The sequence below is a fragment of the Mesoplodon densirostris genome, chromosome 2, assembly GCF_025265405.1.
Source record: "Mesoplodon densirostris isolate mMesDen1 chromosome 2, mMesDen1 primary haplotype, whole genome shotgun sequence".
Classification (NCBI taxonomy): Eukaryota; Metazoa; Chordata; class Mammalia; order Artiodactyla; family Ziphiidae; genus Mesoplodon; species Mesoplodon densirostris.
Window position 1 is genome coordinate 176,556,745 of NC_082662.1, and position 26,714 is coordinate 176,583,458.

The 26,714-nt window shown below is 37.3% G+C and overlaps 1 protein-coding gene across 1 annotated transcript in view; it reads right to left on the bottom strand.

The window, feature by feature from the left end:
• Nucleotides 1–26,714, bottom strand: part of RRP15 (ribosomal RNA processing 15 homolog) — a 46,689-nt gene that overhangs the window by 5,500 nt on the left and 14,475 nt on the right. The window contains exons 3-4 of the mRNA XM_060088661.1: nucleotides 26,367–26,464; nucleotides 23,762–23,963 (exon numbers count right to left, since the gene is read on the bottom strand). Coding sequence (XP_059944644.1) covers nucleotides 23,762–23,963; nucleotides 26,367–26,464 — 300 coding nt within the window. The remainder of the gene's footprint in view (nucleotides 1–23,761; nucleotides 23,964–26,366; nucleotides 26,465–26,714) is intronic.

Here is a 26,714-nt window from a genome sequence, read left to right on the forward strand (position 1 = left end):
CGAGACACATAGTAATCAAACTGGAAAAAATTAAAGACAAAGAAAAATTACTGAAAGCAGCAAGGGAAAAATGACAAATAACATACAATGGATCTCCCATAAAGTTAACAGCTGATTTCTAAGCATAAAACTCTACAAGCCAGAAGGGAGTGGCATGACATATTTAAAGTGATGAAAAGGAAGAACCTACAACCAAGATTACTCTACGTGGCAAGCATCTCATTCAGATTCCATGCAGAAGTCAAAAGCTTTACAGACAAGCAAAAGCTAAGAGAATTCAGCACCACCAAACCAGCTCTACAACAAATGCTAAAGGAACTTCTCTAAATGGGAAACACAAGAGAAGAAAAGGACTTACAAAAACAAACCCAAAACAATTAAGAAAATGGTAATAGGAGCACACATATCGATAATTACCTTAAACGTGAACGGATTAAATGCTCCAACCAAAAGACACAGGCTCGCTGAATGGATACAAAAACAAGACCCATATATATGCTGTCTATGACAGACCCACTTCAGACCTAGGGACACATACAGACTGAAAGTGAGGGGATGGAAAAAGGTATTCCATGCAAACGGAAATCAAAAGAAAGCTGGAGTAGCAATACTCATACCAGATAAAATAGACTTTAAAATAAAGAATGTTACAAGAGACAAGGAAAGGACAGTACATAATGATCAAGGGATCAATCCAAGAAGAAGACATAATAATTATACATATATATGCACCCAACATAGGAGCACCTCAATACATAAGGCAACTGCTAACAGCTATAAAAGAGGAAATTGACAGTAACACAGTAATAGTGGGGGACTTTAACACCTCACTTACACCAATGGACAGATCATCCAAACAGAAAATTAATAAGGAAACAGAAGCTTTAAATGACACAATAGACCAGATAGATTTAATTGATATTTATAGGACATTCCATCCCGAAACAGCAGATTACACTTTCTTCTCAAGTGCACATGGAACATTCTCCAGGATAGATCACATCTTGGGTCCCAAATCAAGCCTCAGTAAATTTAAGAAAATTGAAATCATTTCAAGCATCTTTTCTGACAATGCTATGAAATTAGAAATCAATTACAGGGAAAAAAATGTAAAAAACACAATCACATGGAGGCTAAACAATACGTTACTAAATAACCAAGGTATCACTGAAGAAATCAAAGAGGAAATCAAAAAATACCTAGAGACAAATAACAATGAAAACGCGATGAACCAAAACCTATGGGATGCAGCAAAGGAAGTTCTAAGAGGGAAGTTTATAGCAATACAACCCTACCTCAAGAAACAAGAAACATCTCAAATAAACAACCTAACCTTACAGCTAAAGGAACTAGAGAAAGAAGAACAAACAAAACCCAAATTTAGTAGAAGGAAAGAAATCATAAAGATCAGAGCACAAATAAATGAAACAGAAACAAAGAAGACAATAGCAAAAATCAATAAAACTAAAAGCTGGTTCTTTGAAAACATAAACAAAATCGATAAACCATTAGCCAGACTCATCAAGAAAAAGAGGGAGAGGACTCAAATCAATAAAATTAGAAATGAAAAAGGAGAAGTTACAACAGATACCGCAGAAATGCAAAGCATCCTAAGAGACTACTACAAGCAACCCTATGCCAATAAAATGGACAACCTGGAAGAAATGGACAAACTTTTAGAAAGGTATAACCTTCCAAAACTGAACAAGGAAGAAATAGAAAATGTGAACAGAACAATCACAAGTACTGAAATTGAAACTGTGATTAAAAATCTTCCAACAAACAAAAGTCCAGGACTAGATGGCTTCACAGGTGAATTCTATCAAATATTTAGAGAAGAGCTAACACCCATCCTTCTCAAACTCTTCCAAAAAATTGCAGAGGAAGGAACACTCCCAAACTCATTCTACGAGGCCACCATCACCCTGATACCATAATTAGACAAAGATACTATAAAAAGATAAAATTACAGACCAATATCACTGATGAATATAGATACAAAAATCCTCAACAAAATAATAACAAATAGAATCCAACAACACATTAAAAGGATCATACATCATGATCAAGTGGGATTTATCCCAGGGATGCAAGAATTCTTCAATATATGCAAATCAATCAATGTGATAACCATATTAAGAAATCGAAAAAGAAAACCCATATGATCATCTCAATAGATGCAGAAAAAGTTTTTGACAAAATTCAACACCCATTTATGATAAAAACTCTCCAGAAAATGGGCACAGAGGGAACCTACCTCAACAAAATAAAGGCCATACATGACAAACCCATAGCAAACATCATTTTCAATGGTGAAAAACTGAAAGCATTTCCTCTAAGATCAGGAACAAGACAAGGATGTCCACTCTCACCACTATTATTCAACATAGCTTTGGAAGTCCTAGCCATGGCAATCATAGAAGAAAAAGAAATAAAAGGAATACAAATTGGAAAAGAAGAAGTAAAACTGTCACTGTTTGCAGATGACATGATACTATACATAGAGAATCCTAAAGAGGTCACCAGAAAACTACTAGAGCTAATCAATAAATTTGGTAAAATTGCAGGATACAAAATTAATGCACAGAAATCTCTTGCGTTCCTATACACTAACAACAAAAGATCAGAAACAGAAATTAAGTAAACAATCCCATTTACCATTGCAACATAAAGAATAAAATACCTAGGAATAAAGTACTCAGAAAACTATAAGACACTGCTGAAAGAAATTAAAGATGATACCAACAGATGGAGAGATATACCATGTTCTTGGATGGGAAGAATCAATATTGTGAAAGATTGCTATACTACTCAAAGCAATCTACAGATTCAGTGCAATCCCTATCAAATTACCAATGGCATTTTTTACAGAACTAGAACAAAAAATCTTAAAATTTGTATGGAGACACAAAAGATCCCGAATAGCTAAAGCAGTCTTGAGGGAAAAAAACAGAGCTGGAGGAATCGGACTCCCTGACTTCAGACTATACTACAAAGCTGCAGTAATCAAGACAGTATGGTACTGGCACAAAAACAGAAATATAGATCAATGGAACAGGATAGAAAGCCCAGAGATAAACCCATGCACCTATGGTCAACTAATCTATGACAAAGGAGGCAAGGATATACAATGGAGAAAAGACAGTCTCTTCAATAAGTGGTGCTGGGAAAACTGGAGAGCTACATGTTAAAGAATGAAATTAGAACACTCCCTAACACCATACACAAAAATAAACTCAAAATGGATTAGAGACCTAAATGTAAGACCAGACACTATAAAACTCTTATAGGAAAACATGGGAAGAACACTCTTTGACATAAATCACAGCAAGATTTTTTTTGATCCACCTCCTAGAGTAATGGAAATAAAAATAAAAATAAGCAAATGGGACCTAATGAAACTTAAAAGCTTTTGCAAAGCAAAGGAAACTGCAAATCAGACGAAAAGACAACCCTCAGAATGGGAGAAAATATTTGCAAAGGAATCAATGGACAAAGGATTAATCTCCAAAATATATAAACAGCTCATGCAGCTCAATATTAAAAAAAACAAACAACCCAATCCAAAAAAGGACCTAAATAGACATTTCTCCAAAGAAGACATACAGATGGCCAAGAAGCACATGAAAAGCTGCTCAACGTCACTAATTATTAGAGAAATGCAAATCAAAACTACAATGAGGTATCACCTCACACCAGTTAGAATGGGCATCCACAGAAAATCTACAAACAACAAATGCTGGAGAGGGTGTGGAGAAGAGGGAACCCTCTTGCACTGTTGGTGGGAATGTAAATTGATACAGCCACTATGGAGAACAGTATGGAGGTTCCTTAAAAAACTAAAAATAGAACTACCATATGACCCAGTAATCCCACTACTGGGCATATACCCAGAGAAAACCATAATTCAAAAAGACACATGCACCCCAATGTTCATTGCAGCACTATTTACAATAGCCAAGTCATGGAAGCAAGCTAAATGCCCATCGACAGATGAATGGATAAAGAAGATGTGGTACATATATACAATGGAATATTACTCAGCCATAAAAAGGAACGAAATTGAGTCATTTGTAGTGACGTGGATGGATCTAGAGTCTGTCATATAGAGTGAAGTTAAGTCAGAAAGAGAAAAACAAATATCGTATATCAACGCATATATGTGGAACCTAGAAAAATGGTACAGATGAACCGGTTTGCAGGGCAGAAATTGAGACACAGATGTAGAGAACAAACGTATGGACACCAAGGGGGGGAAGTGGCAGGGGGGAGGGGTGGTGGTGGGATGAATTGGGAGATTGCGATTGCCATATACACACTAATATGTATAAAATAGATAACTAATAAGAATCTGCTGCTTAAAAAATAAATTAAATTAAATTAAAAAAAGAATATACTGGATAAACTTTAGTCAGTTGCTTTTAGTGTCTTTTACAAAAACAAGAAGCTCTGGGGAAAACAAGATGATTCTGCTAAGACAAAATGCATGACAGGACAATACTGCCTGGGTGTGGTTTGGTTTTTAATCCCTGGGGCATAGTCCATATTAATAGTATTTCTCATAATCCTCCTGATATGATCACTGGAGAAGAGTGGGAACTGAGCTTTTTCACTTATTTCTTTAAAAAATAAAAAGAAAGAAACTACTAAAATAAAGAAAATTTAGGGGGAAATACCATTAATATCCTTGAAGAGTTAGAAGATTATATTGCATCCACAAAGCGAGAACAGTTACTATTTTAAAATAAACATTAAGAGAATAAGAAAGAGCTTGAAATTTAAAACATGATGGCAGAAATAAAAAAATTATTATAAGGGTGAGAAGATGAAGTTAAGGAAATCACCCAGAAAAGAGTAAAAAGAAAAAGGTGATGGAAAACAGAAGAAAAAGTAAGATAATCGGAGAACCAGTCCAAGAGGTTTAACATACAAATAACAGGTCTACAGACAGAGATATGCAAAAATGGAGAGGAGGAAAATTGATGAAATACTTCAAGAAAATTTCCCAAAAAGTGAAGGACACACATTTCCAGAGTGAAAAGAGCCCTCCTGAATGTCCAAAACACTAAAGAAAAATTGAGCCACATCAAGGACACCATGTAAAATTTCAGAACAAAGGGGTGCTAAAAGAATGTGCTATAAGCTGCCAGAAAGCAAACAAATAAATCACATACATACAGATGATCAGGAATCAGAGTAAGATTCAGATTTTCGTACAGCACCGCTGGAAGCAAAAAAGCAATAGATGAATGCTTTCCAAATGCTAAAAGAAAAGAATTTCCAATTGAACATTTAATACCCAGATGCACTGTTATTCAAGTGTGAGGACAGAATAGAGGCACTTTCAGACACATGAGGTACCCAAAACTTTACTTCCAATCAAGCCTTTCTCGAGAAACTACTGAGAATGTCCTCCCCAAAAAGGTGGAGTAAATCAAGAAGAGAAAGACACAGGATAAGAAAAAAATAAGGATATTCCAACACAGGAAAGAGAAGGACATGTCCAGGATGAGACCAAATGGAGGCTCCAGCACGGTGACTACAGTCAGGCAGGGAGGAAAGCTTGCAGCAGTGACCTCGGGAAAGGCTGCTGAGAGCTGTCATCACCAGCCAACTGCCACAGTCCCATCATTTTAACTGGACAAAACCCCTAGAGGGTATGCTTTACCGAAACAGTGGGAGTAAACCAAGAAAGAAGAAGATTCGAGATCCAGGAAATAGGGAATCCAATCCAGCAGACATTCCAAGGATCAGAAGAAATTTACGTCCCAGGATGACAACTGTGAAGCGGCCCAAGAGAGCAATCAACCCAGAAAAAGGAAAATAGAGGATTCTAGGAGAGAATGTCTCCAAGAAAGTTTTTATAATAGATACATTACCTGAGGTAATTTGATTTTGAAAAGCTAAATAAATTGTGGAAGTTAAATATGAAAATCAAGGCAATTATTCATTTCAGGAAAAACAAATAGAAAGGAAACATAAGTAAGGAATATTAAAATCTTCAGCTGTAAATAATACTTGTACAGGCATAATAATATATGTTGAACACTGAATTAGCAAAAAATTATAAACTAACTATATTGAAAGGACAGCCGGGAGGAAACAGACTGTGTAAGAGGAATGAAATATTTGCCTACAATAAGAGAAAGCCAATAGGTAACACCTCAAATTGACAAATCAAAGGATCTGGCTCTGGGATAGCTGGGAATATGAGATGTGTAAGTGCCAGCAGAACTAGCCACAGGAGCCAGCTGTCCTGGTTGCCCAGGTTGCCCTGGGGTCAGAGCCATGCAGAGTAGACAGAATGGGGCAGAAAACTGCTTTATTTGATAATGAACTTTTTTGCAAAATGTGGTCTTCTAAACTACATGCCAAAGAAAAAATTAATTTAAGAAGGAAAAAACAGGACAACAAGGAGAAAACCAACTATTCTTCAATCATTTCCACAAATCCCCAAGTTTTACAAGCCTCTTCCAACATCTTCCTAAAAAAATCTCCCCCAAGAAACCTTTCTGGTTTTATTAACCATAATGATTCTGCTTTCCTTTCTAACTTATTCAATGAAAAAAAGAATTATACTATGAAGCTGTTATGTGCCAGACACTTTATATAATATTCCCTTGCTTCTAATTCTCTTAAGTTTCCTAGCCAGATTGCCATCGTCCTTCTCATCTTTAAAAGGAAACTAAGGCTCAAAGAAGTGAAGCAACTTATTTAAGTCAGAGTTAATAAATGGCTGAGTCAATACTTAAATCCAGATCCATTTGATTCCAAAGCCCAAGTTCTTTCCATAATACTACACTGCTCTACAACTTAATCAATATGAACACAATATATTACTAAGTCATCTGTTATAACCTAAAAATTACACAGTAGAATGAGGACTAAAGTACACTGAAAACAACTGAATACACTTTCAGATAATTTCTAAGAAAGTCAAAACTTAGGCAAATTATCTCACACAACAGATTTACATAATTTCAACTTACTGGATCTTTTCCATAAAGATGACTTAACCATTAAGTAGAAAACCTCCTAAATGCTTGGAGCACCCACAAAGAAAAGGTGGATCAGAGATTAATATAAGAAAAGGAGAAAGCTTGAAGCAAATTCCAAATGTGTCATTTGTTGTAAAATTTGCCTCGGGTGATCCCTAGATAGATTTCATTAAATGTTAAGACATCATGAGAATTAAAGGTTTTTGTTTTATTTGTAAAATAGAAGTAGTGGCAATATGATGTATTATGTTTACAACAGGAATAAAAAACCAAGAGAGTTCTGGATTTGAATCATTGTTAACCACTGACTACAACACTACAAATGAGAAAGTTTAGATAGAGGTCCGAGACTTGAAAGAAATTAAATGTACTTCCCTTTCTTAACCTTGGTATAAATGTAATGTAAGAGACAGTTAATCATACTGTACATGTGAGGCACAGATATTTACCACCATCAGATGGAAGTTGTTTTGACATCTAAGTCTGGATGTCTTGACATCTAAGACGGGACTGATAAAAATTTAGCAGCTTATGAAATCTGTCAGGGTTACTGCAAGGCAGCAATGACTCAATGACCTAAAGCAACCTACAAGACAACTCTCTGTGCCTACATCAACTGAAAAATAAAACTGACTTAAATGCAAAAAACTTAATGAAAACCATATGACACAAGGAAACAAAATAGTCCCCACCCTCACTGGCCTGGTTTTACACAAATATTTAATCAAGATCATACAGAAGCAGTCTATGTTGATTTTGAAGATGAAGACAACCCTTAAAAATGTTAATCAGCTTCCATTTCAAGGTTCAAACATACACTGGCAGCTATTGAAAAGAAAACTGAAAACAGAGGTTTGGAATTATTCATTAGTCTAATACCAAATAATTAAGAGCTTAACCTCATTTCAGTTTTGAAGGGGGAAAATTAAAGTCAAATCCTAAAAAAATAAACATTATAATCATATCTAAATTTAGCAATCAGCAATAGCTGATTTCATTGCTTTCCCTAAGAAGAACGTTCTGTTTTCATTTTAATTTATTTTCACCTAAACTAAACAAGGTTCATACCACTGGTTAAATTCATCTTAATACCTTTGTTGTTGCAAATGTTTGTAAGCTGTTTACAACTGTAGTTAGTAATCTCCCCTACATTTGTGAAAGGAAAATCAAAATGGAGTCAGTATTGCTAAGAGAGCCCTCTAAAACACAGCCAAGGGGCCATTAAAGAAGTGTGACTTACGCACATCTCAGCCTGGATGGAATCTGACCCTTTGACCTGATGAAGCCATCCAGAACATCTACCAGAAATTCGTGACAGCATAGCCTATCTACTTATTGGACCCTACCCTAAAACAACTCATGATTTCTTAAGGACAAAAATATTTTCTGACTTCAGTCAGAGGCAATCACAATTCTCGTCGGGTGACTTTTAACAACCTCATGGCTTTTCATCTTTATGATGAAACTTTCTCTTTCCTGGAACACTCTTCTGGGATCACCCGAATCTTCTGCATCTCCCAAACTGCAATTCTTAAGACCCCAAATAAACTCTTTTCTTATTTGCAGACTCCTGCTTCTTTTTTTTTTTTTTTTTTTTTTTGGTTGACATATTAAATCCTATCTAAAAGTTCTGCCTGTGAAATGAAGGGTATATGAGAAATCCCTTTATATAAAAAAATGTATTCTGGTAGAAATCAAAAGAAGTAAAATATAGCCCCAAATCTTTAGAATTTAAGTAAGAGCACAAATGATTTTCTAATTGTGCAAGACACTGTAACATCCCTCTAAAGAATTGAAAATTCAATCATAAAGGATTGAAAATTTTCAATCTAGAATCTACAAGAATTCCAATGAAGAACGTACTGATTCAAGTTTATATGAAAGATCCCGTATCTAAACAAACTCAAACTTTTCTCTGATTTTCAAAGAAGTCTTACTAAGCAATTCCTACTTGTCTTTATCAAGTTTTGCCTTCTCTATTCCTTCACGAGCTTGTTGAACTCTTTTACTAGGATGGTATTCCAGGCAACAAGCCCACTGGGCTTCATTTTTGTTAACTTTTTGTTTAGTTTCCAGAGTCTTGTATAGTTTACAAATTCAGATGGGTAATTTCTAAGATCCAAGCAAACTAGAAAAGCATTTAATAAGAGATCCCAGGAAAAAACATCAAGATGCTGAAATCATGTCACCTTTAATTACAGCCCAAGCACACATTAAATGTACAGAACTCTCTAAGAAAACCTAATTCTGCCTGGCTTTCCAAGAATTCAGGCCTAATATTCCTGGAAAACAAGCTTTTTTGATGCATTGTCTTTCATCCACTATATACTGTTTTTTGTTTTTATTTCATTTGCTGCCCTTCAGTTTACTGTGCACTTAACACTTACATCCTTGTTCAAAGTGGTTCTATTTGGTTTCTTCTGTTCTAACTGGCTATCTACATACATCTAGCTCCACAAAATTAAGTCTTAGGAAACATTCCTGCATCCCTGATTTTCTTCATTGTTTATATTCTCTTAAGAATTGTTAAAAGCTGACTATACTGCCTAAAAAGACAAACAGACCATCTCAAGGAGCCTTTTGACACAAGTGCTCTATACATTTTCATACTCTATTAGGATCATGAAATATTTACAATACACTCTGCCAGTCCAGTCTCTTAAAGCACATCCTTATACTTATATCCACTACATTATATAGTACATTAATGAGAATTCAGATTTATAAACAAGTTAGCAGAGCTATGAATTTACCTAGAAAATAGACACCAATGTTTTAATATCACAACTTTGTTAAAAGCTTAAATGAAAAAAAAAAACATACATAAGCCCCTCCTCCATGTGAGGACACAGCAAGGAGACATGTCTATGAACCAGGAAGCGGGTCCTCACCAGACACCAAATCTGCCAGTGCCCTGATCTTGGACTCCCAGCCTCCAGAACTTTGAGAAATGAATGTCTGTTGTTTAGGCCACCTAGTCTGTGATAATCTATTACAGCAACTTGAATGGGCTGAGACAGCATGTTACCTGACTATTTCCTCTTCTGAAATATGAGGGATGATAACAGTAAATACTCTCTCCCTCACATATCACGTACACATACAGCCATAAAGGTCATTGATATAAATAAATGGCTGCTTTTGCCAACATAAACTCCTTGTCATTCTTTTAAATGTAATATATTATTATCCCTCCATTCTTCTCCTTAATTTTTTGAAGTATCAAACCACCAAGGTCCTTGCAGCAATGAAACGTTCAGACTTCTTGCTAGTCCAACACTGCAGTTAGTTTATGAGACGGGGTAACAACAAGGAAAAAAAATTTTTTTAAATATGGAAAAGTTCTTTGTAAAACCATGAAAAGCTATACAAACAAAACTAAGTTATATCTGGTAGATAATATGCATATTATCAATCAATCTACTGAAGTCAACAAAAGATTTGAAAATAAATGGATTGTCTCACTAGAGTTCCGTGTTCAAATGGGTGATTCCAAGTCTGGGACACAGGAAGTTCAAGGTTTGGTCTGGGACATCTTGTTATCCCGGAAAGCAAGAAGTACTCAAAGAAAAATGGGGTCATGTCAAAAGGGCACAAGAGGCAGTTTGCACTGGTTCCCATTACCTCATTTGTGAATTTAAGCATCAGAAAGCATAATGTTTTTAAAATATTGAACAAATAAAAATTCTTATGTCCATGATACTAAACAAAAAACAACGAAAGGCGGGGCGGGGAGAGAAGGCTCTCTTGCCAGCACTGGAGATGACTGCTAACCCAACTCCTCACTCCAGAAAGCAGTAATTAAAGGGAAGGGAACATTAGCCCCCATCTTTAGGAAATTAAATTCATCCCTAGAAAAATTAAATAAATAAAAAATAAATGAGAAAATCACCATTCTGTAAACTCCAATGACAAAACTGTTTTAGACAAGATCATCAATTGATGCTAAAAGGCAAAGGAAAGATGGAGAAAGGTATACTTGCTCCTTCCAAAGTTATTCTTCCCAGAAATTACTTTAACTGTAGGGGGAAAATGCACTTTTAATAAGGGACTATTTATTACCACTTTAACCAAATGAAAAACTACCATCACTAATATGGATGTGATGCAATAGTAAGTACACAGCAGCTAAGTATCACACCTATGAAATAGGCCAAAAGAGTTTAACCTAAATCCTAACCTTTAGTCCTAACTTCCAGCCTACTAAAAAAGGGGCATAGAGGAACAAGTTAAAAGATACCATGACAAAACCATCAGGCAAATTCAGAATCTGGATTCATTCTTCAAGACAACTGGTTTGTCTCATTATATATTCTTCTTAAAAAAGGGTGGGGTGGGGTGGGAGAGGACAAGGGACTGGTCAAGAAGAAAAGAGACCAGGATACAACCAAATGTATGGTGTGAACCTAGACTGGATTCCAGTTCTCGAAGTTATAAAAGATCTTTTGAATTCTGTGGTATGTGAATCACACGACAATAAACCTAATTTCTAAAAAAGAATCTCTGGGATAGTATAGGGACTACCTTCAAATAATCACCCCAAACAAACAAAAACTAGATGGAGAGAGGATAGGCAGACAGCTATAAAATAAACACATGGACAAGTGCTAACAATTTTAGAAACTAGGTGACAGAAATACTGGTCTTTCACATGTTTTTCCTGTTTGAAAATTTTCTATAAAATACCTGAAAAAAAAAGGATTCTAAAATTTCTATTAGGCAAACAATGATTAAATGATATCCAATAACTTTAAATTCCTTGATAAATGAATAGAAAGTCAATTCTAACAGTAAACTTATAAAGAATTTTCTTTCTTCTTTTTTTTTTTTTTTTTTTGGCCATACTGCGTGGCTTCCGGGATCTTAGTTCCCCGACCAGGGATTGAACCCGGGCCCACAGCAGTGAAAGCACCGAGTCCTAACCACTGGACCATCAGAGAATTCCCCAAAGAATTTTCTAAATGAGTCTAATGAGTTTCATAATTCTGAAGTGTTTTACTGTAATATTTTATCTTACTTCCTCCTTAACCAGTTTTAAGGAATGAGATTTTAAAGTGGGTCATTCCCCAAGTGCTACTACGTAACCAGTGAAGGAGAGGTGAGACCCAGAACTCAGCAAGCTGCCTTGCTTACCTCTCTGTCTCGTCTGGGCAGGCAACACTGGGGCTCGCCAGACAGCCCCCCTTCTTCCCAGCTCCTCTAGGTGAGAGAATGGAGACAGTTTTCTGTTCTGCTTCTAAAAAAGTACCTCACTATTTTAAGCACACAGGCACTAATGGCTGAAAGACAGTTCTGGAGCAATACAGACTAGGTTTTCATCCAGAGTCTGTCAATTATTATCAGTGTGTCCTGAGGCAGGTCATTTAATCTGACTTTGGGTTTCTCATCTTTAAATGAGAGTTCTAGTATTTCTTAAAATGATAATTATATAAAAACACCTGCCATAGTACCTGGCACAAAGCAAACAATAATAAGGCCCCTCCTAGCCCATTTACCCTGTCCCTACCACTAATGCCCTGAGTCATCATGTACACACAGAACCCCCGACTGAGGACATCTGTGACCTTCTAATGTTCTGCGCACTATTCACAAAGTTGAGAACATTCAAATAGTAGGAAAGCACCCACCTAGAGACCAAATCCCCCTTGCTAAGGAAAATCTTGTTAAGTTACACAGTTCAACCACAGCTTGAAGTGTGGGGTAAGAGAAAGTGGACACATTTCTAAGTCCTCAAAATCTAGTTTTATTATTTTGTAAGAAGTATGCATTACTAGGCCAGACACACCTAAAAGGAGAGAGAACCTTCCAAATCTAAATACAATTTTTATTCAATTATTAGATAATTTTTGGACGATCCAGTAACTCAGCAGTAGTAACAACAGTTTCCTTACAAACTAGCTTCCAACTTCAGATTCATCTTTAACTATTATCTGTTAGGAAAAACTAAGAACTGACTATAAGAAACTCATTCTAATGACATGCTATTGCAAACATTTATATAGTGCTTACTAGATGCCAAGCTTTCTAATGCTAAGCACTTTACATATACTAAATCACTTGACTCTCACAGTATCTCTGTGAGGTCGTTATAACTCCTAGAATGACTGTCTTAAACAGAGAAGTATCCTAGGTTTGGTGTGGGTAAGCAAACCATCTGCAGTTAGTGGCAGACCAAGTATTCTGAACCCAGGCGGTCTGGTTCTCTAGTCTGTGTGTAAAATAAGTCTTTTGATTTTTAAAAATGCACCATAAGTGCAAACACATGGGTGTAAGACACACCTTGTGCGGGACATTTAAATTAAAAAAAAAAATCAAAGAAAGAAAGAAAAAGCCTCAACCTCACTGATGAAAATCCTATGCAGGCAAGCCACTTCAGCCCCTTCAAATAGAACATTTCTTCAAAGCAGGCCAGAAGACGTACGGCACCACTATTAATTTTTATTTTAACAGTAACTAAAGATTTCCACAGCAGCTCCATAATTATATTTTCCACTTATACCCATATTTCCCCCATGTCAAATGCTGTATGTTACCACACTGCCAAACATAAGTTCACTTTGATTAAAACTGCTGTTCAAATCAGAAACCACCCTATGTTAAAATTAAACAGCATATTTTAAAAGTGAGTACAAAGGGAAACTGGCTTTAGGCTGTTCCCATCAACAGCAAAGTGTACAATCATGCTCATTCTTATTTCAAACTTGGAGTCTCTCTTTTGTCTAAACTCTAATCTATTTAGGCATTTTCAGTAAACAAACATTAAGCTGAATTATTTACAAAGTGAGCATTCCACACATTCCTGTTAGAGCCGCTTTTATGTGAGAGTAAAACAGTGTTGCCCTGCAATGTAGGGGCAACTTAAGGACAGCATCTTTCTCCACTCCCTTGCCTGCCTTCCACACCCCCAACTCCTTTTAAAAACTGAGGCCTGAAAATGGCCGGGGGGACCACCTAGGGACCTGTGTGAGGAGTCCCTCCATTCCTAGGCTTTCTCCCTTGGGAGGAGAATTCAGTAGGTCTATGAATCAGCAGGAATGCACAATTTTAAAAGTGCACAGCAATTCAGAGTCTAGGTCTAAGTTACCAAGATACCAAAGAAGCCAGGTATTTCAAAAGCATTCCCACCACTAAATACCTAGCTGTGAAGAAATCACATGGTTGTCATTTATGAGAAATGTATGAGAAACAGAGCCCCCTAACTTATCTCTATGTTTGACACTTAAAGCACTCATATCACAAAATCAGAAAAAAGTAAATACCTAGTTTCTTCCAGTAACTTTTCCCCTTGATTTTGATTTAAATTTGTTGTCCTGCAATCAGTAAGGAAATTACTTTCTAACAGAAACTAGCTAGCACTTTCTCTTACTACAAAATTACTATTGCGGTTTCGTTGTAACAAAAGCCCAAATTGATATATTGACAATTTCAAATAAATGAAAACATTGCAGAAAGTCTGTAATTCAAGAGTGTTAATGACATATAGTCAATGATCTCCTAACAGCAGCCAATATACTCTCCTTAGAGACTTAACAGATTTAAATTGCATCTCCTTTGCTTCTGTGCCACCTTTAAGGAAACAGGCGCTTAAGTTCGCTTAAGTTCCAAGAAATCTGACTGAATTTTAGTCAACTTTTCAAGAAAAGAGCAAAAGGAATAATCACAACTTTGAAAGGTAAGGAAAAAAATTAGCAGCTCTAATTATTAAAATCTTGATTATTCAACATATTGGGAAAACATCACTCTAGACTGGTATGTGTTCTGAATGGGGGAAGGAAGGTACTATTCCCTTAAGGATTAAAACTAATCTCTAATGAAAACTTTTTTTATACAAAATGTAAGTTTTTGTTGCTTCCTTAAACAGAGTGTCCTAAATACAATCTTATCTTTAAAAAGAAAAAAATTCACTCAGGGTCAACATCAAGGAAGCAGCCAACGTGCCCTGCCACATGTTGGTATGTGGCTGGTACATTCAGGGCTGCATTTATTTGGTCCAAGGGAGGGATTTACAGATTCTGGATTAGAGAATTCCCTCCGAATAGGTGACAATTAATTCTTTAAACCTAGAAATGTTTACATTTCTAAAGTACACTATTCACCTTCCCCGACTGGGTAAACAGACTAACTGTCCTCCGCGTGTCCGGGACCCTGCAGAGACAGACAGACAGACTCGTGAGCTCCTGCACTAAGCGGTCTTCACTCACACTGCTCTTCGGGCCGCCTGTTCCTTTGTGTCAGGCTTCCCGCACTAACCCAGGGCCTCTGCCCCGTGCTTGACGTTTCTGACCTGATTCACTGTCATACGTCTCATTTCTCATTACAACCTGGGGCAGACATTGCCTCCAAAAGTCTTTACCTCTCAGACACGTTCCACCTTTTACAGTCTTGATTTGGTGAAAGCCATCACCATCTCTGAATCTCCCAAGCTGTCAACCTCACGGTCACCCACAGTCCCTCCCTCTCCTTCATCCCTCTGAATCAGGTGAGTCCCAGACCCAGTCAACCTCAAAACTGCCTCTCAAATCTGGCTCCTCTTTTCTTCTTACCCCCATGCAACCTTAGCTCACCCCCTTTTAGTTTTCCCCTCCTGATGTGATTACCACAGTAGCCTCCCACTGGTTGGTCTTCTGACACCGGCTTTACATCCTCCAGCCTTCTTTTTCTTAAAAATAATCAAACCTGATCACATCACTTACCTGATGAAAAATTACAACTGGCTCCCAAATGCCTAAAGGATAAAGTCCAAATTCCTTAACTGAAGGTAGGAGACTAAAAAATCTGATCCCAACTTACTCAGAATCCCCTTTTCTAGCTCCCCACCCGTCAGCAAACACCCTACATTCCAACCCCTATGGAAGAAGAAAAGAGAAAAGAAAGAAAATTATAAAGAATGTGAAAAACTGGAAAACTGTTAGGCTTTTTTCCCTTACAGTAGTACAAAGATTGGCAGTTCTCTTCCTCCTAACCAACTGCTTAAGTGTGCCTTGAAAAGAGGTAAAAATGAGATGCACCGTCTCTTTTTCCTTGAATTATTACTAGTGAAAATGTCTACTGATTATGGCTTCATTCTCTGATGCTTATTTCATTTAAGTGTTTTCAAAGACTGTCTCAGTATAGGCTGGTTTCAGCAACACTGAACACTTGTTCCAATTTGTGACTTTCTTTACGAAATTCTTTAGCTTGAAGGTAAACACTTCAACAGAAGTATCACTCACTGCTGCCTCCTTCCCTGTTATCATCTGAGTTCACCATTATGCAATGAAAAATGCTTCTTCAGTTACTCAAAGCACCTTTACCTACAGGCTAGGTTGGTTCAATGGATGAGCTAGTGCCACCACTACGTTTGCTTCATGACGTTTTAAAATCAAAGCTAAGGTTCTTATATTCTTCCAAAGCACATTCCTCTTGAGAGTCACGTTTTCTATGAACATTCTCACATCATAATTTTTCCAACTTTAAAACTTTCTAGTTTCATGAGCTAACATCTGTACCACCTGGAACACATACTAAAACAATTTTTCAAATGGTTTCTCTTCTCGTTTCTATGTGAAATATTTGATGGACTGATTCATTCAAAGAACCAACCTCCACTGAATTTGACATTCAATACTTTACCCCAAATTTTTATTTTTTGGCTAAGGATCACTCTTTTCTTAGGCTTTCTCACTTCCACTAACAATGTTGCATTTCATAGCCCTATCTCACAAAATATAAATAAAATAAAAAATAAAAATAAACTAAGTCCCCTGTATTGATTTAACAAGATTTATTGTGACATGATATGATAGGGAATAGAGAAAACAATGGGCATAAAAGTGGATACTGGGTACTGAACTCACCAGTAAGTGACATACTTCTGCATATAAGCTTTACAATATGAGGAACTTTTTAAAAAAGGAAAAAGCAAAAAAAAACAGTGTTAAATTTGTGAATGCCAAGGTGTAATGTGTTTACATTTATTAACGTGATGTATATCCTCTGTACAAATGACCTGGCTTAACATGATGAAAGAAATACACAATTATTTATTAAGAAAAAAAATTAAACCATACATATGTAACTGAAGAAACAACTCATTTTTTTAGAGATGAAAAATACCTAGAATAATAACTGCCCTAGGCACTAGAGTGAGGCTTTTTTTGATTTACAAATATTAGCTGTTATTTCTTATGAAACAAGCCCATCAGGTACCTTTTTGTCTTACTTCACAGTACCCAAGCTCAGCTCCAAGGAGTAAAGTACAGTAATTTGGTGACTCAAATGTAATTTAATATATCAGTGTGACATCTTTTAAAATACTTGTAAGTCATTTCAAAATCTCTTTCCCTAAAAATGATCTTTAAAAAGCAATTACACCTTTTTTGCCCTAAGGAGGGCTTTGTAACATATGAGTTCCCAAGTACTTTGCTCTAGAAATAATGACTACCTACAACAAAATTAGGAAAGAAAAAGATTTAAAAACTTCTAAGGGCAACAGCATTATCCAAGTCAGCAGGATCAGAGGAGGAAAAATGTCTAGATAAAGAGCCAATGATATGAAAGGCAGTCTTGGAACATATCAAAAAGTACTCCAATCTAGGCATCAGAAGCCTTGAAGAAGATCATGGTTTTAAATGAAATAAGCAGACTTTAAACAAACAGCTGAAGTTGTAGCTCACAAAAACAGTAAATATAAAAACCTAAAATGAAGTAAGTCAAATGTAGATGTATAGTGCACAAATACACATCACCCTTAAAACAGACTTATAAATCATAGATATGTGACTTGTAAAGAAATGAATTAGTAATTCTCGTTATCTATCAGATTACATAACACAAATTAACAGACTAGTCAAATTTTTTAAAAAGCATATACTCTCTTTTCTTCTTTATTTTCTAAGAAACAATGCTAAACACACATGTGCCAGAGCATAAATCTAAATATCTAAAGACTCTCAAAGGAAGAGAGATAATCACAACGATTGTTTCCAAAGATGGAAACCCATAGAAATAGAGGTGAATATATCTGCTTCACATGGACGTTTCCCTCTTTATATGGCTAAAATTTTAGGAAGTATGCCTATAATGTATTTTTCAAACAATTCACTTCAAAACATTAAAAATGTCAAAATTTAAAGGTTTATTGTTTGTGAAATACTTTATAATCAACTTAAGACTACCAGTAATTCCATTAAAGCAATAGGAAGCTACGATACATGAACCTTTTTGCTTTTAAAATAAAAAGGAGGTCTTCCAATTAAACCCCAGACATGCATTTATCTCCAATTCTTACAGGAAAGCCTACAAAAATTAAAATAAAGGTATAAAAGTTATAAACATACAAGGAAACAATACAGAAGGGAAAACAATAGGAGACACAATATGGCAGAAAATTTTGGGGGGATGAAAACTACATAGAGTAGTAGCAACAAATTAACAGAGAAAAATAAGCTGATGTTTAAGTGACAAACAGTGGATCCATGCTCAGGAACTGGGGGCAGTGGGCGGAGGTAGGGGTAATGGGTGTGATAAAAACAGAAGAATGGCTGATAGTCCGCGTAAGAAGCAGTTATTAGACCTCTTGGTCCCCTCGCCAGCTTATGGAGGCAGGTGACTGACACTAACATGGACAGTAGTTTACTCCCTGAAAATATTAAACCAGAGAGGTCCCGGACTCTGGAACACTGGCTAACACAAAGAGCTTGCCCTGGATAAGTCTACATACTGAATGCTGGAGCCCCAAAGACTATTCCTACATTCTGCTCCAAGAATACTGGCAGCAAGTTCTTACCCCATACATAGGCAGAGGATTATTAACAGTCTTCTCTAGAAAAGATATAAGTTCCAGAAGAAAGTCCTATAGAAACTGACATTTGGACATTTCCCAACAAAAGCACCAACTCTCTTGATTCTTCTATAGCTGAGCTCACCAACCAGTAAACCCTGGGCTCACGCTGGGATGCTCAATCCATTCTCTAGTACTTTACTCGTAAATATGAGTGGACAGTGAGGATCGCCATGTACTAAGGAAGGCCTCCAACTGGAAAGACTGGGGCCAAAGCAAACAGCAAAAATGAGCTCAGAAGAGACTTAAAACAACGCAGAGTAGAAGAAAAATTTAAGATGCCTATAATTAATTCCCCAAAGAGAACAGATAGCGCATTCATGAAACAATAATAGGATCCCAAGAATAAAACAAAAGAACAAAAAGTGTTCTTCAAAATTAAAAAATATGAAGTCATATATTTTTAAAACTCAATTTAAGGGCTAGAAATCAAAGAACTTTCCCCAGAAAGGTGCCAGAGAGAGAGAAAATTAGAGGGAAAAAAGTTACGAAAATAAGAGGATCAATCCAGAAGATCTAACAACCAATTAGCAGAAATTCCAGAAAGAGAACATAGGAAAAAAAAAGGCACAAAAATAATCAAAGATATTAAATCCAAGAAACCAAACAACGTGTCTAGAAGGGAGGAACATGAACTTCTCACTGGGTTGAGAGAGCCGCCACGGGCTCAGAGCAGGGAGTGAGCACGCCGCCCCGCGCATTGCACTGCAGAGTTTCAGAACAGCAGAGATAGAGAGAGGAGCCCAAAGGTTCCAAGGGGTAAAGAACCAGAAATCAAAACAGCACCGGGCCTCTCACTGGCAAAAAAAAAAAAAAAAAGAAACAATAACTTCAAATTTCTGAGGGAAGATTATTTCTAACACACACATCTATACTATATTAGTTTCCCATGTCTGCCATAATATCACTAGCACCAAGTGGGTGGCTTAAAACAACAGCCATGTAGCGTGCCACAGTTCAGAGTGTGGCCAGGCCCCCCTTCCTGAGGGCTGTGGGAGAGAAGCGCCTCTGTGCTTCCTCCAGCTCCCAGGGGCTGTCGGCACTCTGACTTGTGGCTATCACTCTAGCCTCTGCCTCCGCTGTGACACTGCCCCTTCTGCTTCTGCCTGTCAGATCTCCCATGTGTCTCTTACAAGGACACTTGTCACTGGACTTAGGGCCCATGCAGATAATTCAGTATGATCTCTTCATCATCTCAACACCCTTAACTTAATTACATCTGCAAAGACCCTTTTTCCGAATAAGGTACATCACAGCTTCCAGGTATCAGGAAGTGGACTTATTTTGGGGGCCACCATTCAACCCACTACATATATCTAGCCAATACATCAAGTAAAACTGAGGGTACCCAAATCCGTTCCCAGAAAGCTACTGGTAAATGTAACCTCATCAAAATGAGGGAGAAAGCCAAGAGTAAATAAGACATTTAGTCCAAGAAACAGAGACTACTGCACAGGGAAGAGGCAAAGGGAATTCCCAGGACAGTGATAAAGCCAAGTCGAAAACAGACAGTGCCTAGCACGTAAAAAACAATCAGTCTGGATTGTAGCAGGGTGACCATGAAGAAGATAGTAGTGAGAAGGGTTTAAGAGTTCTTTTGAAGAGTGTAGCAAGCCTTTGGTGCATAAAATGAAGCAAATGTTAATTCCAGGAAAACAAAAACTGTAAGGAAATAAAGAAAATAATATTATCATACATTACTTGGCTTAGCAGTGAACAATGTTTACATTGAATACTGATTTAGCCAAAAACATGAATATACTATACTGGAAGGACCGAGTATGAGATGTATGGGGTCAAAGGAATGTTAAGAATGCCAATTCTTTACCTTCCACAAAAGATAATATCTAATATTGATAACAAAACAGTATAAATATTATTTAATATATGGAGGTAAACACTAGAAGAAAGATCTATTACCTTGGGGCGAAGGGACAAGACAAGGGGTAGAGGGGGATGGGGAAGGGTACTGGCTATTTTATTTAGTCATAGTTCTCTTTTGGAGCGGTGTTCCTATTGTGTTGAAAATAAAATTTAAAAAAAAAAAATTTAATGCAGCAAAAAAGAAAAGGTTCTGAGAAAACCAGGTTCAGGGCCATAACATAGCTTCACAAGTCTTCCTAAGGATTCAAAAACAGACAAACAAATCAACCAACCAACCACACACAACACCAAGAGCACTCCTGAGGTATACTGACAGTAATGGACCCGACCTCTATATTAGATTATTACCACTCTACCCAGCTTTGCTTACTATAACACGACTGGCTCTTGTCTGTTTTGAACTTTAATGTCACAACCACCGGATAAAGGGGCTGAAGATATGAAGGTCTTTCCAGATTGGTATCCTGACAGATAGCTGCCAGTGAATCCAGTTTATATGTGGATGGACTCTAAAGATTTCACAATATTAGAAATAAGAGATTAAAAGCCTGTGTTCTGAATAGCATTATGCTCAGAAAAGAGACACCAATGAGCAACTTCCATAAAATCTCTTCTGTCAGACTGTATGAGGAGAGAAGGAGCATTTATTAGGCAAGTGTGTAGCAGCAGTGGTGCTAGGATAAGGTGAAATAAGAGAAAAAGGGGAAATCTTATTCTCTACTTAATTAACGTCCTCCTTTATCCAGTCCATTAATATATGACTCATTTCCGAATAGTGTTTTGGCACACCAAACCTATTCCCACCTTGGCCTTCCCTCTTTCTCTTCAATTGCCTTAAAAGTCCACCTATTTCGGGGCTTCCCTGGTGGCGCAGTGGTTGGGAGTCCACCTGCCGATGCAGGGGACACGGGTTCGTGCCCCGGTCCGGGAGGATCCCACGTGCCGCGGAGCGACTGGGCCCGTGCGCCATGGCCGCTCAGCCTGCGTGCCGAGTCTGTGCTCCTCAACGGGAGAGGCCACAACAGTGAGAGGCCCGCGTACCGCAAAAAAAAAAAAAAAAAAAAAAAAAAGTCCACCTATTTCAAGTAACCTACATAGACTTAACTGATCTATGTCCTAAATGAATAATATAGGTTACTTTGAAATTCTCCCCACAGATGGGAATAGCCACTTAATTTATAGTCTATTGTACCTAGTGTAATTGATGATAACAGTCTAGACATACTAATTGAGAATTTGTATGTTGTCATGTTAATCTCGTTTACTTATCTACTTGAGATCATGTGTCTGTCTGAATTGTAAGCTTTTAAAAGATACAAGGATAGGGCTTCCCTGGTGGCGCAGTGGTTGAGTCTGCCTGCTGATGCAGGGGACAGGGGCTCGTGCCCCGGTCGGGGAAGATCCCACATGCCGCGGAGCGGCTGGGCCCTGTGAGCCATGGCCACTGAGCCTGCGCGTCCAGAGCCTGTGCTCCGCAACGGGAGAGGCCACAACAGTGAGAGGCCCGCGTACCACAAAAAAAAGAAAAAAAAAAAAGATACAAGGATAGTACCTGGTACAAATAGGTACTTTACGTTTTTCCATAAGTATAAAATCAAAATGAAAACAAACATTTTTAAAAGAAAAAAATGTGCCAGGGTAGCACTGGTGCGGGATAGGTAGTTCTAGAAACAAATTACTTTTAAAGCAAAGCCACTTTGGTTTAAATCTCAAGGAATTTTTGACCTTGTCTCAGATTAATACCATGCCTGTGATCACTGAAGTAGAAAAAAAGAAGGTCAAGGTCAAAAGAGCAAATGGTAACAAAGAAAATGCAATAATTCCACTGAAAAGAACCCTTCATGTATTTTCATAACTCATGAAAAAAGTAATCCCAAAGCAAAAACAAATGCTTCTATTAAAACTTACTTTGAAACCAACGAGGAAAAGGGAAAAAAAAAGTCTTTCCTTTTCCAATGCCCCATTAGCTCTTTCTCATCCAGTGCTGCTCGATCTTTCTCCAGTTCTTACAGTAAAATATCATTACATCACAAGTGAGAACAGAACACAGCCTGTTAGACTTTTTAACTAAAAAGTACAAATCCCCAAACACAGTATTCATGTGTTCATAATTACTTCTGACAAACACTTTAAAAAGGCAGCACCAGTGTGCACCACATTTACATAAATATACAAAATTTGAGTCCTTTGATACTCAAGAGATCAGCAAAGTATAAACAGCTTAGAAAATCTTTGTCAAAATTAGGTAAAATGGCCATTTCATCAAGAAACTTGAAAAATATTTCAACACTAGGCCAGCATGAAATTCCTAAATGCTCTTCTTGCCAGAGTTCCTATTGTCTTCCCAAAACACAAACAAAAAACTTACGAAAGAAACTCTAGTTTCCTGATTGAAGTACTCTTTGTTGGCGACAGAAACCAAGCCATCAAATGCAACTATGTACTTTGCTTTAATTTAAAAAAAACCACAGCCCTTCTGAGAGTAAAGCACATTTCAGAACCTTTCACCTGGTACAGTAAAAAAGCTAGTGGGGTTCATAGGTCAAAGGGCGGGAGAAGCAGAGATTCATGCCCAAGATCATGTAAAGTATTTATGTTCTTCATCTCCCAAACAGCCAAGTATCATCAAAGCTGCCTCGCACAAGGATGAATTCTCACCATAGTTCCCAAAGCTCCAATTCTTCATTTTAGAAGTTGCACACCATCACAGTTACCGCTGTGGGTAACAGTCTCAATTGAAGCTGTATCCCTCATTTAGTCTTCTACAAAATGCACAGAACGCAGGATTTCAGATAGGAGAGAGACTGCTCTGTCTCTAAAAAATTCGCCTGACTCTACTGGTTCCTGAGTTGTAACAACATCTATAACTGGCAACTTCCATACTGAATAAGTCACCATGAAATTTAAGAATACAAACTTTTAAATTAGGCTGTGGGCATGTAGACATTTTAATAAAATCTGAAAAAAAAAAAAACCCTATAATTCTATAGTATGCTTTTTCACCTCAAAACTCTAAGAGCTGACATCTGATGCACTGAATACGATCTAACGGTCTTACCTGTTTGGCTTTCGAGTTCTTCCCAGTCAAACTTTTCTCATTTGTGCTTCCATCCATCCCTCTGAGAACACTGATGAAATCTTTCTTGGAAACAGTTGATATCAGCTTAGCACGCTTTCTAATAGAGCCTCCAGCTTCTTTAACCTTTTCATCAACGTTCTTTTGATGCTTTTGAACAGCATTAAATAATTGCACCACACCCCTATAGAACATAAATGACCAGAGCAATGTAGTTAAATAACAATTACACTAGAACCCAAACTCTGAGGTCAGAAACAATGTATTTTCACTGCTCAGAAAAGAGGCATTAATTTAATAGGCACTCAAGTGAAAAGCATTGAATAAATGTGAAAAGTGAACATACATTTCAATAAATGAATATAAATTTCTGAATAGAGAATAAATATATTTGGATTGATTTGTGATTTTTTTCAGCTTTAATCTTTCTAAATCAACTTTTGTACAACTAGAACTAAGAATCAGAACTAAGATGTTTTAACACAAACGTCTACTTCTCAAAATATAAAGGCTTTACAGTGTAAATGGAATGAGCACAGCCTTTACAGTTAGCTGTCTAATCATTTGATGCTAGGAAAGATTTTCTGGATCTCAATTTCATCTGTAAATGGGAAAAACAATACTCAAGAAGCTTAAAAAGTATTCAGCTATGTTATCTGCAACTCTTATAAGACTAATTTAAAAAAAATTTTTTGAAGTACTTTGTGCTATAGTTAAACTCACTGAAAGATAAACTCTGAAGATTAAGAACTGTCATGTCCATTACAGTAGCCACGAGCCACACGTAGCTAGCGAACACACAAAATATGGCCAGTATGAACTGCAATGTGCTCCAAGTTTAAAATACACACTGGAGTTTGAAGACTCAGTATGAAAAAGAGAATTTTAAAATCTCTTTAATAATTGTTTTATATTGATTACATGCTGAAATAATAATTTGACTATACTGAGTTAAATAAAATATATTATTTAAATTAAATATATTATTTAAATTAATTTCACCTCTTTCTTTTTACTTTTTTCAAGAAAATTTTAAATTACACACGTGGATCACATTATATTTCTACTGGACAGCAATGATTTAGACCATTAACATCCCTTCCAGCTCTAAAATTCTATAACCTATTAATTTTCCTGCTCTAATCATCACTGCAAGAGGCAATCCACCACAGGCCCTGAGCATCCCTGCACGTTCTTGCTGGGTTCTTCAAGAATGCAAGGCCCCAACTGCTCTTTACCCAGGCCATTTCTCAGGGTTGTGTTTGCAGTACGCAACCTTGAAAGATGAGGTAATGTCTCCCCCCGGACAAAGAGCAGGCTTGTTACCATTCACCATAAAAGCAATAGATTCCCAGGTACAGAGTTCCTCTCCTGTAACACAACCCACCACAGGCACAGGCATCCATCTAGGGCACCTGCGCTGCCCCCGTGGGACACAGGGAACCAGTGGGAACGTGAAGCTCTGGCTACTGCTTTTGCCGTGAGTAACAAAGTCCTTTGTCTCTGGCCCACAAGCCTCTTGTCTCCTGCCAGCATCGAAGAAACTTTACCAAGCTGGCTTATTTGTTTATAAGGAGGGTAAAATTCCATACCCTTCACAGCAGGGCTGGGACCAAAGTGAGGAGAGTGAGATGCCCAGGGTATAAAATTTAAGGAGGCACTTATTCTCTGGCACTAATCCTGCACTCTTCTAAGCTCTGCATGGGTATTAATTATTTAATTCTCAGAGAAATCCTATAGGATAGGTATAATATTCTCTCCTTTTTCTAAGGAAAAATAAACTGAGACAGAGAGAAAGTAAGTAAATGCCCAGGGACACCCAGCTAGTCAGTGTGCTGGGATAGGTTAGCAGTCTGGCTCTACTGCTCACTCTCTTACCCACCCAGCCTCACTGTCTTACTGTACAACACCCAGATGGATTGTTGTAGGCAAACAGGACATTTAAGGGAATTCCACTAAATGTAATTGCTATATTCTTTAAGTAGCAACCCGACTGTTACCTCCACCGTGGAGACTGCTGCAAGTCCCCTACAGTCTCCCATCATATGTTCCCAACACATCAGACGTACCTTTATTTACAAAGAGACTAGAACTCCTATACATAAGTGGACAAAGACCATGAAGCAGCCACCAGATTCTATTTATCTTTGAACACAGAGGGCAACAAGTGAATGTTTGGTGCCAATGGTAAAAAAAATCCTTAGTGAAAGGGACAGCACAAAGCTGCTATAATGTGTAATCTGTTACGTCATATAGTGCAAAGTAACAAAAATAATCATCTAGTGCCATAATTTAAGACAAGCATCCTAAGAGAAATGCAGTAAGAGGTCTGATTATACTGTTCTTGTGACTATAAAATACAAGATGATATGAAATAGGTTCAAACCAAATATCCACTTAGCACGTTATATTCTTGCCTCATGAGACCTCCAAAATCTGTGGTTGAATCCAGTATTAAATAGGCAGGCTGAGACATAAATCACTTGGCTCTGAGAAGGCAGACCGTAAGAATCAAATCTAGTCAGAAATGGATCACTACACAGCTTTAGAGTACTTATTTTTTTAAAGGGCAAGAACACTGTCTTACCTCGTTGCAATTCTCTGAAGATTTCTCTCTGTTTCTTTGTCTTTGACAACATCTGGCTTTACTCTGCACATCATTTCCCATTCCCGCTTCTTATCAAGCTGTGTTATAAATATTGTTATGTGAAAGAATATTAGGCATTTTTGAAAGTGCAGCACACTTTGATATGATACTCTGTGAAAGGACAAAGGTAATAAATCATTCTGGCTTAGTTTGTCATAGGGACTTTCAAAAACCCACACTTTCAGGGGTTCAGCTCAGGGAGCCTGTGGTTAGCACTCCGAGTGTCATGTGAGAGGCACCAAGTGAGTTGACGGCAGGCTCTCTGACAGCAGGGGCCTGGAGAGCCGC